Below are 14,276 nucleotides of genomic sequence, written 5' to 3' on the forward strand. Positions count from 1 at the left end.
CCACGCAGCTTTCTGCAGCGCAATAACCGAAACTTCAGTCATTTCAGATAATGCATCAAGTTACACCGGACACTTCAAACTTTAGCCACACATTACATTGCTGAAACGTTCAACACCCTCTCCAATATTGATTGCGCTATATTTACACTTAGTCCTCTCGATGGTTTGAGAGAAATGGAATTTTCGTCACGTTCTCTCTCTCTCTCTCTCTCTTTCTTTTTTTTTTGGTCTTTTTTCGTATACGCCTGAAGCGGGAGACTCGCAGAGCATTTAGACGCCACTGGAAGCTCGGTCGGAAAAGTATAAGCTGAATAAACACTTGCTACAAAGGGAACGCATGAAAGCTATTTTACGAAGACGAAGAGTTATCTACGCTTTCCTACGTCATCAGGAGACTTCTTTAAGCAGTACATAACGCATAAGGCTGGGCTAGTCAGAACTTGGACATCTGATAGATTTTTAAGGCTGTTGGGGGGGGGGGGGGGGAGGCTTAAGAACAGAGAGAGGGAGAGAAATAGAGGAGAGGACAGACAGGGAGGTCAAGCAGGCACGGTCCGGTTTGCCACCCAGCTCTGGGAGAAGGGGCTACAGGGATGAAAAGAGAGATGAGATAGAGCACAGTTTCGCGCACTTTGAAGGTTCGTACCGAGTCTACAAACGGTCGCCAAGACCTCTCAACTTGAGGTACTGTAATAACGCTTTCGCGGCTGCTTTCTGTGCCGTCGATGCGTACGGCCATGGTCAAAGGACCTCCATTTCTTAAAATGGTCTAGAGTCCAGCCTATTCAATGCTGTCCAGAGAACTGACAACAGGTAAGGAATTAGGGCGCTGGAAAGCACTTACTGCATTACGACAAATGAGCTTCTATTTATATATACATACACACCTTGTTTTGGTGATTCCCACGCAGCTCGCATATCCTGCGTCGGAGTTCGGAATTCCGAGCGACGTATACGTAAACGTCCGCGCCACAACACGAAGTCCTTCCAAACGGTCTGCGGCTGAACAGAGTGCGTGGACACGCGCGACACGCTCAGTTCAGCTCCAATTTTCACACTTCTGCATCACCTGTTCTAGCATGTTCTTTAGAGCGCCAATCCAGCGTTGCACATTGCAGTCGAAAGTGAACCTTCCTTGCCAGTTGATGATGTGTAGCTTTTAATGGCGCAAGGGCCAAGTGGTTCCTTGCCACTCGCCGTCGTTCATAATCCGTACGTCGAATCTCGAAAGGTGCACTCACTCTGCTGACCGCCCAGCTCCAAGTTTCGCTATCGCTATACAGGTAAATGTAGGCATTCCCTGAATTTGTCGATGATATCTAAAGAAGGTGGAGTTCCCTACTAGAGCAGCATGATTACGACCGAGATATGTAACAGAATACGACAAGCAGTGCGCTATGTTGAACAATATGTTCGCAGCTATTGATAAGCAACTGATAAGGACAGAACTGATACGCAGCTTACCACGAGTACGCCCAGCCGCCGTGTCAACCGCTATTCTTCCACGGTTGCATATTATGCGAGCAATTTTAGAAATTATAGTTGTTTGGCGAAATATATTTCCTTGTTTTCCATTTTGCTACACGTGTGAATATCAATCGTGACGAAAAAAAATACAAATTTTGAAGAGGTCCGCACGCCAAAATCGTCAGCGTTGTCGTTAGCTGGAAGCCCGACATGATTTTCTTGTGGCAAGTGACCTGACTAGTTAGGTGTGAACACGCACGCACGCACGCACGCACGCACGAACACACACACACACACACACACACACACACACACACACACACACACACACACACACACACACACACACACACACACACACACACACACACACACACACACACACACACACACACACCCCCGCGCGCGCGCGGCACATGAGTATAGCACAGAAGAGTGCGCTAACGATTACGCAGAAAAAAAAAGAAATATTATGGACGAATCTTTCTCCTAAGTATTTATTAACACCGGACTTTCCCAATGTGCACTGGTGACTCACGGACCAGACGTCTCAGCGTTTGCAAGCTTATAGCGCCTTTGCTAAAAGGCGACTGGCGCAATCATGAACAAGCGAGGCCCACCTCAGTGACGCTTGCTCAACTCTTCTGACGTGGCGGAAGCTTTTTAGCCAACGCCTAAGCACTTTTCACACTCCACATATATTTTTATCCCTATCTACCTTCTCTGGATTGTTCTTTCTTTTCCGTCAAATTTTTCACAAGCGATCGCTTTTCTGTGTTTGCCGCCCTGTCAAGAGGTCGGAAGGCATAACTATACGCAAGTGATACGGATTAAAAGAAAAATAACAAAGTATAAAAGAAAAGGCACCGGCAAACCTTCGGCAAACCTGAGCGCACGCGTTCGACCGCTCAGCACAGTTCTTTCGGAAGAAGTCGCGGACTGGGCGCCCTTCCGACCGGGACGCGGGCTTGACGCGGTGAAAACAACTAAATATGAAGAGGGGGGGGGGGGGGGGGACACACACAAACGCGGCGAGTGCTGGACGCCTCCCGACACTCGCTATCACTCACTCACTCACTCACTTACTGGAGCCCCCCCGGGGTTCCAGAAAACGGGTCGATATTACAAATAAGAAAAAAAAAAGTGTACTCGGACAACAAAACGGTACCCGGACTCCACGCCCATTGACAGGGAGAAATTCGGAACGCATCTATCTATAAGATGCCCTCAAGAGTATACCAAGAAAAGAAAGAAAAGAAAAAGAGTAAACACCGAGAGAAATAAAACGAAAGATGAGAAAAGAAGCGAGTGGATCCGTTCTCTATTTTAGTGGAGGAGGCGACGGAGGAAGGAGAAGGAGAGGACACGGAGATGAGAAAGCACCGATCGAAGCGTTGCGGACAGGCGGACTTCCTCCTCTCACGTACAGGGGGGGGGGGAAGCGTTTCCGGCCGTCTAAGGAGTGACTCGGAGGAGGACGACAGTTTGATGGAAATGCGCCCCGCGAATGTCAGAAAAAAAGAAAAGGAAGGAAGGGATGAAGGAAAAAATAAAGAAAGACCACAAAAAATCCACTCGCGTGCAGAGAAGAGAGTTTTGCAGTAACGACCCACGTCAACGCTAACTGCGCTCGCAGATGTCCACGTTATCGGTTTGAGGAATACCCAAACGGACATACACTACTACCACACAACATATAAGCAACTAGCCTGCAGATATCTTTATCAAAAGTACTAATTCAACCCATAGCAATGTGGCGTTATTGTCATTTGATTCGATGCTGTCGAAGCCAGGCAACAATCACCACGTTGAGCAGAACCGCGGTTAACTGAAGAACGAATAATGGGGGCAAGCGGCCGGAATGGTTTTGACGCCGAGTCTAAAGCCCCATTAAGCCTTTCCCTGCGCGTGAAACCTCTCCCTCCGAAAGCCGGATAGCCCGTCGCGCATTCCCGGAGTGCTCAAGCGCCCGACAGAAGTGCCTGAGCACCATCCAATAAAACTCCTGCGATGCTCGGCTCATGAACGCGACGCTTTTTCTCCGTTATGCGTCGGCCAGGCCCGGAGGACGTATTAACACGCCATTTAGGGTAAAGTGCCAAGCTGGTTTTCCTGCAATGCACAATAAAATGACTTTCCCAATTCGAAAGTTGGCTTTTCTGCATTGCACACGTGCCCAACTATATAATGGCAGCACGAATCGTGGTTCGAATGAATACGAAGTGCTAGCTGCACACGCAGAGGGCTTGCCTCATGCGCGTAGCTTTCATCGCGAGAGCCACGTGTACATTTTACGTCTCACAAGGCAAGCAAACTGTGCCCGCATGCGCGAGTGCAAAAAATAACGACACCGCCATTTGCTTGGTAAACTGCTTCACGCGAAAGCTTGTTTTACAACTGCGAAAAAGGGAACACGGAAGTAATAAGCGTGCTGTTGAAATGATTAGCGGACAGCTGGCGAACCGTTACTACTTTGCTACGTTAAATATTATGGGAAATACTGCACGAAAGCAAGAATAACCACGCCCTAAAGCTGCGCATTAACTCTTTCCGTACCATGGGGAAAATAGGTGTTTTTTGCAGATTACGCCAGATATTTTTCCTGAAGTAACTACTACACCGAATATTTTATGTAATACATAAACAAAATGAAACATGAATGCACTCTTCACGCATAAAAGCTTTATTAACAGGATGTATGTCATAAAAGATATATAGATGGCTAAAATCAAGATTGTGGGATAAAATTAAACAAAACTTGTAAAGGCACGCTTGCATCCACCAAGAAAAAAAAAACGTAACAAGAATTATGAGACATACAAAATGTATTGACAGCAAAAACACAGACATTTGCCGGTTGTTTCTGCTTAACAAAGTTCGGTGCTTTTTTTCCGAACCGCGCAAGTGACCTGTATGTTGTCTTTGAATGCGCAATTTTCCGCTTGATCTAAAATGCATCCATTACAGTAACAATTCAAGCACGGTGTCGGCAACATTTGTTGCCGTCGGCAAGTATCCGACCACACCGGTTTGCGTCATAGAAAACCAACGCTTTAGTCACAATTTAACGGCTGTGCTATTCGTCGTGCTTGAGTCCTCGCCGGTTGTCCTCAGCAATTTCTCAGCGCAGTTTCTGCGTTTATCTACTTTATTTCACGGATCAAACATTCAGTTTTTATTTATCGTTTGTTGCGTTTGTCTCGCTGACCTGCCTCTGTGCCTTTGAAACAAGAAAAAAAAACATGAAAGGACAAGAGCGAGTGAAATACTGTTACCTGACCCAAGAAAGGAATAAAATAAAGGAAAGAAAAGTTAAGAAAGAAATAAAGAAAGAAAGAAAAACAAAAGAAAAGAAAGTAAGAAAAAAAAAACACTTTCATGGATCCATACTTCGTTCCCGCGTAGGGGCGTTCCAAAGTCGGTGGAGACCGCCGATAACCACGAACTTCAAGCCGCACGGCAGCTCAAACTTTTCAGACCTTGCGACCGTTGTGGTGAAAGCAACAAAAAGCGCTGGAAATGCGAGACACGGGATAGCGGTGAAGGAGGCGTGGTTTTTCCGGCGGTCAAACGGCCACGAGAATTCGATACCTGCGTACGCGACTCCCGGCCGATCGAACCAGTGCCCGCTCCAGCGGGCAACACGTGCTGCTCAGTGGTTTAAGGGACACTAAAGAGCAACATTAACCCGCCGATCATTTTAGGATGCTCATGTTCTCATAAGGCAACGTGATTATGCCTGGATCGTTCGCGCACGTCTTGCTAATGTATCTGTAGAACTTATGTACCAACCTCTCATGTAATACATATTGTATTAATGGTCTTCCAGGTAATATAATGAAATGAAAATACCGCGTAAATAAAAGTTTAAGCAGAAGAAAGGGGCCGCTGCTTAGAAATATTTCGTTTAGTAAGAGGGGAGCATGTGAACTTCTATAAAACGTTAAAATACGTTATCCATTCGGGCTAACGGTCGAAATTTTTCTGTAAAATATATCTCCTGTGTTTAACAATAAACGCCCTTTTGATTGATTGAGTGAGTGACTGATTGATTGACTGAGTGGTAGTAACCATGCATTCCTTATTCATAAGCTCGAACCATCCACAAGCGCGTACCTCAGAGAGAAGCGAAGAAGGAAAGCGCGAATTAAATGTCGTGAACAACACCGCGATTGCGCACGAATACGACAACGACGAGGCAGAAAGACACAAAAGTGCAAATTGCCTCGAGAGGTGATGATATTAAACGACGCCAGTAATCCCTTGTGCTACTTGCTAATTTCCGGCCAGTCTATAACTGTAAACTCTATATGCGCACATTTAAAGGAACATGAAAGCGAAAATCGAGCTGTATCAATACTCTTCAAGATGGGCTACGCTGTATTTCTACAATGGAGACAAAGAGAGAACTTGGCAAGTTCCGAAAACTTTTGCTGCACACTAAAAGCCCAAATTTAAAAGAAGAAAGAAAACGAAAAAAAAGGGAAACAAATCACCGCCCAAGCACTCCGTACAGATCATTAACCAGCGAAGCCGAAACATGCGGCCCCGGTGTTTATCACTGGGCTAATTCCTATAGTTCATTAAATGACGGCTTGGTAGGCTGCCGCATCCTCGGTACGCAGATGCTGCTTGCGCTCGGCTGCGCGAGCCAGTTCTTGTGCGCGGGCTGCAGAATCGGCACGGCGTAGACGAGCTCGTTCCCGGTTCTGCTCGCGGCGTTGCTAATCGAAAGCTGCCTGCACCTCAGGAGCACGTATGACGCGTGGCCGACGCATTTTGGAGCTGGAGAGAAATGGCTGCGCGCACGCTCGGCTGCTACGGAGAGCAACGACGTCACTACTGGCGTAGCCAATCGCATGCCTCTCTTTTTCGCGCATGCGCATGGGGTCGCGCCGGAGAAGTTCTTGGCGTACAGGTGACAGACGGACGGACGAATCGGCTAGCTATATACAGCTTCGCTGTATAATATTAATAATAAATTCCCGACAGTGAGCTCTCAAATGATTCGGTGCTTAGTAAATAAAGATGAAATGTTCGTTAGAAGATGCGCTAGTTATTGTTAAAGACCTTTGGACACACACACACACACACACACACACACACACACACACACACACACACACACACACACACACACACACACACACACACACACACACATACACACACACACGCGCACGCACGCACGCACGCACCGAATACCCCGAAAAAGCACTTTTAGCGTAGCTGGTAACAAAAGTACTTCAAATTTCACGCGTCACACATGGCAATCAAGATTCTTCACACCAGCGTTACATATATGGCGCCATCTTTCGACAGGAAACGTTGGCACTTGCATTCAGCTTAGCTTTCGCATTTTTCTCCTCGATATCATTGCCGGAGAAAGAGGTTGCGTCTAGACTCACGCGGTGAATATCGTGACTGAAGGAGATAAAGCATATTTGCGCACTTTTTCGAACCAAACACACATAAGTGTAGATGCGCTCCGCTTCGCCAATTCCGTGCAGTGCGGCGAAAACTACTGCTCCTGTAAGCCAATCATTAAACGAACGCCGGCTGCGCGTTACAAGAAGGAAGAAGGAGGGCGCGCCCGTTGTGCACTACTAATCCTTTCGCGAAGCTTCCGTTCAGCCTGGCGTGGCACGGAGGGACGGACAACGGAGAAGCCCCATCTGGCTCCCTTGGCACAGGTCATATATGTGTTCTATCCAATGGCGGTATAGCACCTTTTTTCTCTTCACACTCGCTCTCTGTCACTCTGTTTTAGTAAGCTTCACCGGAGTACAGATGTATATTGCGGTGGGGTTATTTAGCTTGCCAAAATAACATCGGCGAACGGGACCGTCAAGAGAAACTGGGATTATATTAAACCGGCCAGCGCAGGATCTCCAGAGAACCCAAAGTACTGCGGAGATATCTAGGCTGGAACCAGGGCGGTGCGTGGGTTGGGGCCGCCGAGATCAGAGCGTGCCGAGGGTGTGTTCGCATACAAGATCGGCTGCCCGCTGTCGCGGACAGGCCGGCGAGCCCCCTACCTATGGACAGTGCAGGTTCCAGCTGTCGTGCCACCATTGACCCTTTGGTGTCCCGAAGGCGCCGAAGAAAGTATACTAAACAATGACACGTTGGTTACACTTAGCACTAGCGCACATTCTCGCCTCCCATCACCGCCAATACACTACTTATGTTTCACCGCATTACACAAATGCACAGTGGCAAAGCCACTACGAAACGCATCAAAGACGCTTGTTTTGGTCGGTGTTCTTGCTGCAGTACGCGGAGTTAGTCAGTTGAAGCATAGATAACGGGGAACGAGAGAGTGGACACGGTGCTCACCTTGGCGGACCTCCCGAGTCCAGCACGCAAAGCCCATGACTGGCCGCTGTCCTCAGCCATGCAAGGGCACACCGGCGGCTGCTCGCATGCGCCGCCGCTCAACCTGCGACAAGAAACGGCAACACAAGGCTTCGTTTACAGGGGCTCGACGAAAGGGGGTCGAGTCAGACGTCGAGCTGATTTCATGCCTCCTCAACCGCGCTTACACGCATCTCACCAAGCAGCTACCCAAACCTTGCAGGCGGGTTAGCCGAACTAGCTTCCCTGCTTACCCGAGCTGACCCGTTAGCGTTTACATGAACTCGAGGACCATATTTCGGACCGACAAGCCGACTCAACCAGGCTTTATCGAGTTAATGATACGTAGCTATATAGGGCTTATTAGCGGGCGCCGCTGGACGCGCTTATGCTAAGAGGCGTTACTAACACTAAATAATTTTGAAGCGGTATACTTTCCAAACCGTTTTATAACATATTTGGCGGGGTAAAAATAGTTGATTACTGGTAGAAAAATTAAGGGTCAAACTTTGCTTTCTAAACTTCGTTGAACATTTTCTTTCTTTTTTTTGCAAAAAAGAAAGCAATAAAAATGAAGGGCAAAAAGCAAGGAACTGTGCAAGAGCAGCGCGATGAGGTTCCCGCCCCTTCGCTTGGCAGTTTATGTCACAATAAGTGCATTTAACCACTCAGAGTGGGCTATAATTCACGCACACACACACACAACATTAATTTTGCTTCTGCACACCGACAAGTACACACAGAGAAACCAACTTCCAAATCGCATACGTTATACTCACAGCTGCGTTTCATTTACTACAGAAATGTACAAAGTACAGCGGTGGGGAAAACAGCACAGGGGCGTATAGTGGTAGCCGGGGGGAAAGGGGGGCACTAGGCACCCGAAATTTCTGTGAACCAGAGATAACAGGCACAAAACGACATGCGACAACACTAGGGTACCTCAATGTCCTCCTCCCGCGCCGCACCGCGGAAGGAGGACATCAAGGCGCATTAGACAACAATTAGACAACACTCGCCTGCCCCGCCCCCTCCTCCGGTTGAGGTAGGACAGTTTGGTCACGGGACGCAAAGCTCGGCTTGCTTCAACACCACCAGATGGCGGTGCCCTCCGCGCTTCATTAGGGACACAACGCATCATTAGGGTGCCTCGATGCTAAACAATTTTACGCGGCGCTGTTATCGAGGCACCCTACACATCTGCGGTATGCAGTATCACGAAAGTTTTGCCGCGGCGCGGTGACGTCTCGTTTTTCCTTTCGTGAGTCAGTGGCGGCGCGGGCGTTTGTCGCCGTGTCGCGTAGGCCACACGGCATTTAACATCACGGTGTGCGCCTATGTACGCTTAGAAAGCCGGCGAGCACTCGATTATCGGAGAGGAGCTTAGTAGCTTAAACAAGAACGCTATAAAACATCATTTACACTGAAATGTCATGGAAGAAGCAGAAACTTCACACCCCACAAGCCTAAGCGATTTGACGAACTGGAAATCTGGAGCGAAAACGCCCAGTCCACATTACTGCTAGCGCTTAAACATTCGAGCTGCGCATTCGTAATCGTCATTAGAGCTTTTTCTTTCTTTATAGAGCAACAGCTTGGGTTAAACCCCCTCGCTGAGCGCATGTGCAGAGGAATCCAACCAGCAGGCCACGTCAAACCCAGGTGAGGTAGGCAAGGAAGGCTTCGTTTAGTGAGTATTATCTACCAGGGCGGTTGGGTCGAGCTGAAAATCATCGATATCTTTTTATTTCGCTCTCTCACGCGTACAGTAGTATCACGTACGTGTATAGCAGTCATGTAGAACTGACACACGAACGCATGTTAACGCATACACAGCTCGCTACATCAGTCATCATACGCTTCCCCCGCAGTACCCTTTTGCAAACTTCGTGCGTGCAAACGGCGAGGCGACGCCACGGGGTCTATTGCATTAAAGGGCCCCAAATCAGGCCCCATAGCAAATTCTTGCTATACACTGGAAATTGTTACGTGTCCTCTAGTGAGCGTTCTGCCGCAAAATTTTTTTCTAATCGGCTCATTAATAGCCGAGATAGAAATATTTGAGTGCAGCGAACCCATTATTTCAGGAGGCGAGCTTCACCGCAAACATAGACGCTCTCTCCACTTGTCCCGCCTAGCCTCCGCAAGCGACATTCCTTCCCTGCGTTCTTCCATACCGGACCTCGAAGATCGCGTGACGCATACGTCACGGGGCCCGCCTTAATTTTTTTCTCCTTGCCTTTTTTTGCGGCGTGGCGCACTTCCCCTGGCGACGTCGCGCGCGAGCTGTTGTGATTGTCTCGTTCCGCATAGCGCACGGTTTTGCGCGCTGTGCACGAGGACACCTGACTAACGGTATATGTCAGTACTACACGAATACTGAGGCAGACACAAGCGCACAGAGCATGATCCCGCGCTGGAACACGGTACAAAATGACATAGTTTCGGTGTCTGCACGCGCGACTGCACGACCAGGGAACAAGCAGGCGAAACGGAAGTACATCTCTTGCTGCGGTGCGAAGTAAAACAAAAACATGCAGACATTCGGTTTGTGAGTTTTATTATTTCTCTAAGCTTTAATCCATCTATTCAAGCAACACATTACACAAATAACAGATGTTACCTCGAATAATTCTCGAAGTCACGTGTCACCACGGGCGACGTCACAGAGCAAACACGTGTACGCAGGCGTACTAGCACGTGTCCGTCATCCTCTGGCTTAGAGCGCGGCGGCCGCGAGAAGAAGGAAAATCAAATGATTAATTGAAACTTTTACTAGAAGGGATGGTCCGTGGCCTAAGATAGGGGTAAGTGATCAGGTGAAAGGAAAGATGCCTGATTCCTTAGCAAAGCACAGCAAAGCGTTAATTATTCTGGTGGCATCTGCTTGCGGTGCCACCCAGTCTTCGTACGATGCCACCTTTAGAGGTCGGGTGTGCTGTCCCTGAGAATGGCTGTGGTAGGACAAAACCAGGTCAGATGGTTGAAATCGACGTTGACCACAGGGCAGTTGCATGGGGCATTCCACTTGTGTTCCTCCCCACTTGCTCAGAACATCCGGTGTAATGGATGTCTTAGATCTTGCTTTGTGGATGAGAACCTGTGCTGTTCTGGGAAGGGGGGTGGGAATGAGAGGAAGGATGCTAGGAATAGACTCCCGTAGTATAGAACCTTCCTCTCGTGTTTCAGCCGGGCAATCTGGTGATCTGGTACAACGAAGGATGACGGGGAGCTATAGGTGTGGTCCAGCCGTAACGGGCTCACTTCACGGCTGCGATGGCAGTCTTCTCTCATTTCCTCGCCTGCAGCCTCATGGGCCGTCCTGTTCCCCGCTCCTCTCATGTTGTGGCCTGGTGTCCAGTGTACGAAAATGCGTGCATGTCTATTGTCGCGCAGGTGGCCGTAGGCTCGTTTTATACAGTGCGCTATGTTAGTCGGATCGGGATTTCAGTTGCTTGAGGGCCTCTTGACTGCCGGTGTAGATGTGAACCGTGTCTTCTGTAGCGCATCACAGAGTTGAATGGCTTCTTCGATGGCCAGTAGTTCAAGGTCGGTGGCTGTCCAGTAAGCATAGGAAAACGGCGCTCGGTTTGAAATTTCAGGTCTTTCCGTAACGCGTACCGATGTAATACTTTGCAGACGCGATCGTTAATGTGCAGTGTATGCTCTGCGCTTGTCAGCTCAATATGGCCAGACCTGGTGAGGGGCCCTTTAAAGAAACGCTTATAGCGCCTTCGACGAGCGTGGGATGACGCAAGGCGTGCGTTTGAGTGGCGCTCGAAGGCTTTCACTTTAACCGCTTGTTTCTACAGTTTATGCAGCGAGCACTGTTGTTCTTTTAATGAGAAAGCAATATTGCTTTTATGAAGCGGAAAATCTAGCGGCGTCTTCGGAGATGGTATAAAAGGTCACGTGGTCACAGCCGACATAAACGAGAGGCGGGCGCCGCGTGGGCGCTGGGTTCACTGAAGCACCACCAGATAGCGCCCACTTCCGCGCATCCGCCACCAAGTAAAGAGAACGAGCTTCTAAGCGTAATAACGACAGAAATACGGAAAGAGAAGCGACATGTTCGTTGGAAAGGAAAAAAGAAACCGAAAATCTGGTGGAACAGGGATCGCCAAACGACAGAAAGCATCCCGAGAGCACGGGCAGGCAAAGAAGGCGCAGCTACCGCAGGATGAAGTGGCAAGTAAATGGGAAATATACCGGGAGAAAAAGTCTATGGTTCAAATACTGGTGCAAGCAAAGCTAAAAGATGAAAGTGAACGTTGGTTGTCAGAAATACGTGAGAAAAAGAAGGCCGCACCTAGAATATTTCGGAACCACATAAAATTATTAGGCAGGAAGTGAACAACAATACAACAACATATCCTAGACGAAGATGGAAACAAACTGGAATGGGAAGCGGCATTAAATTACATCCAAAAAATAACAGCCGAATCTTTCCAAGGCAATGACGAGGTTGTACTTGAAGAAATAAAGAGCACGAAAGAGAACCAGACTGGCGCTGACAAATTTCAACTGGAAGAAAGCCGAAGAGAAAATTCCTAAGCGCACAGCCACAGGGCTAGATGAGGTTCCCATTAGGCTGATTAATGAACTAGGACCAAAAAGTAAGGAAGCTCTGGTGAAAGCAGTGGAAAAAACTTTAAAAAATAGAAGAATACTAGACAGTTGGCGACAAAATAGAATTATTTAATTTATAAAGGTAAGGGGGAGAAAGACAATTCACTCGTGTAGACCGTTGACCATTACATCGGTAATATACAAGTTAGCAACTCAGGCAATAAAAGCTGCAAGCATGGGCAGAGAATAATGGCACTTTGGGAGAACTTCAGAATGGCTGCAGAATAGGTAGGCGTTTGGATGATAACTTATACTTGTTCTTACTCAGTGTATTGGAATATTAAGAGTAGAAAGCAGACCGTTTTATGTGGCCTTTTTAGACATACTACAGGAGCGTATGACATCGTAGACAGCAGTATCTTGCGGGATATTCTAGAAGGGAAAGGCTTAGGCGACGATTGTCTACAGTTTTTGAGAGAGATTTACCTAGAAAATACCATTTGCATTGAATGGGAAGGGATGAGGAGCGAGGAGAAAGTTGATATCAAGAAGGGACTGAGACAGGGGTGCCCTTTATCCCCACTGCTGTTTATGATGTACATGGTGAGGATGGAGAGGGCGTTAGAAGGAAGTAATACCGGATTTAATCTCTCATACAAACAGGCGGGTACAGTAGTAGAGCAGCAGCTTCCAGGTTTATTTTATGCGGACGACATTTTGTTGCTAGCTAACAAGCAAAGTGATTTGCAACGTCTGGCTAATATCGGTGGACAGGAACCTAGGTAGGATATTGGGCAGTGTAATAGCAAGAGCTTGGTGCCGCAACCCACCGCCCAGCTCCAAAGGGGACGCTCATAACATCCACCCATCCATCCGCGGCAGCGACGGCGCCGGTCGTGCGGGGAAAAAAAAAGGAACCAGAAAGCTCGCCTTCGCGCATAGCGTTCGCCGCAAGCGTTTCCCACCAAAGATTACGGTTGCATAAGCTGCGTTGCCAGGAAGCGGCAACTGTGTGGCCGGTCTATATATATATATATATATATATATATATATATATATATATATATATATATATATATATATATATATATATATATATCGCCTCGCGTCGCAGTGCTGCCAGACGGTGCGGTGGTTGCGGCGAGTTCTTCGAGCTCCAGTCAGTAGCTGCGCCCGGTTCACGCAAATATGCGAACGAGGCCGAGGCGTCATCGGAGAGACGTCGCAATGGTTTCGCATTCATCTACGCAGGGGCACCTAAGTGCCCTTTAAGTTTTTTTTGTTTTTTTTTCAGGCGGTGCTGTCTATCAAGAGCCACACGTGTGCCGCGTACCCGATCACAAACCGCACGGAGCTCGCTTCGTAGATGTACACGTATATAAAAAGGAGAACCGCTTGGCGAAAGAAAAGCTTCATCTTTTTTTTTCACGCGACGGGAGTTTTCACGATCGTAAAGATACACCAGTTAAAGACAAAACTGCCTTCGGGATCGAAGCTCGGGTGCAAAGAGCCATAAGGGCGAACCACTTTCTCGAAACGTGCGCAGCTCAAGTTTTCGACCGAGTAGATCGTGATCCGCTGCCATAAGCAAGTACATTATTGTTTTTTTTCTCCGACCTCTTGCTCCCCCCCTCCCCCGCTCTTCCATTCCATCGCTATAGGCCGCTTTGCGAAAGAACCAGTGCGGCGGCCGCTAACGTAGGCCGTGCCTGACGGCTCGGCTCTTCTTGGGACGGGCTCCGTGCGATTCCGCAACGGATAGACGTTCTCGGCACAGACCGCGCCCGGCGAGCGGTGACACGCGCGCGCAGCGCTGTGCTATGTACGTAATCTTGGCAGCTCACATGGGTCGCGTTGCTGACAACAGTGCAGCGAGCCGTGAA

At 48.3% G+C, this 14,276-nt stretch overlaps 1 protein-coding gene across 3 annotated transcripts in view; it reads right to left on the reverse strand.

Annotated features, from left to right (window-relative positions):
- Positions 1-14,276, reverse strand: part of ATP8B (ATPase phospholipid transporting 8B) — a 151,110-nt gene that overhangs the window by 63,229 nt on the left and 73,605 nt on the right. For 2 of the 3 annotated variants that reach the window (XM_050188127.3, XM_055076571.2), the window contains exon 2: positions 7,807-7,909. In XM_050188127.3, coding sequence (XP_050044084.1) covers positions 7,807-7,843 — 37 coding nt within the window. In that variant the 5' untranslated portion in view covers positions 7,844-7,909. Of the gene's footprint in view, positions 1-887; positions 1,275-7,806; positions 7,910-14,276 lie in introns of those variants that run through there. The other variant, XM_050188129.3, reaches the window with a different exon arrangement.

This window comes from Dermacentor andersoni, chromosome 2, assembly GCF_023375885.2.
Source record: "Dermacentor andersoni chromosome 2, qqDerAnde1_hic_scaffold, whole genome shotgun sequence".
Lineage (NCBI taxonomy): Eukaryota > Metazoa > Arthropoda > Arachnida > Ixodida > Ixodidae > Dermacentor > Dermacentor andersoni.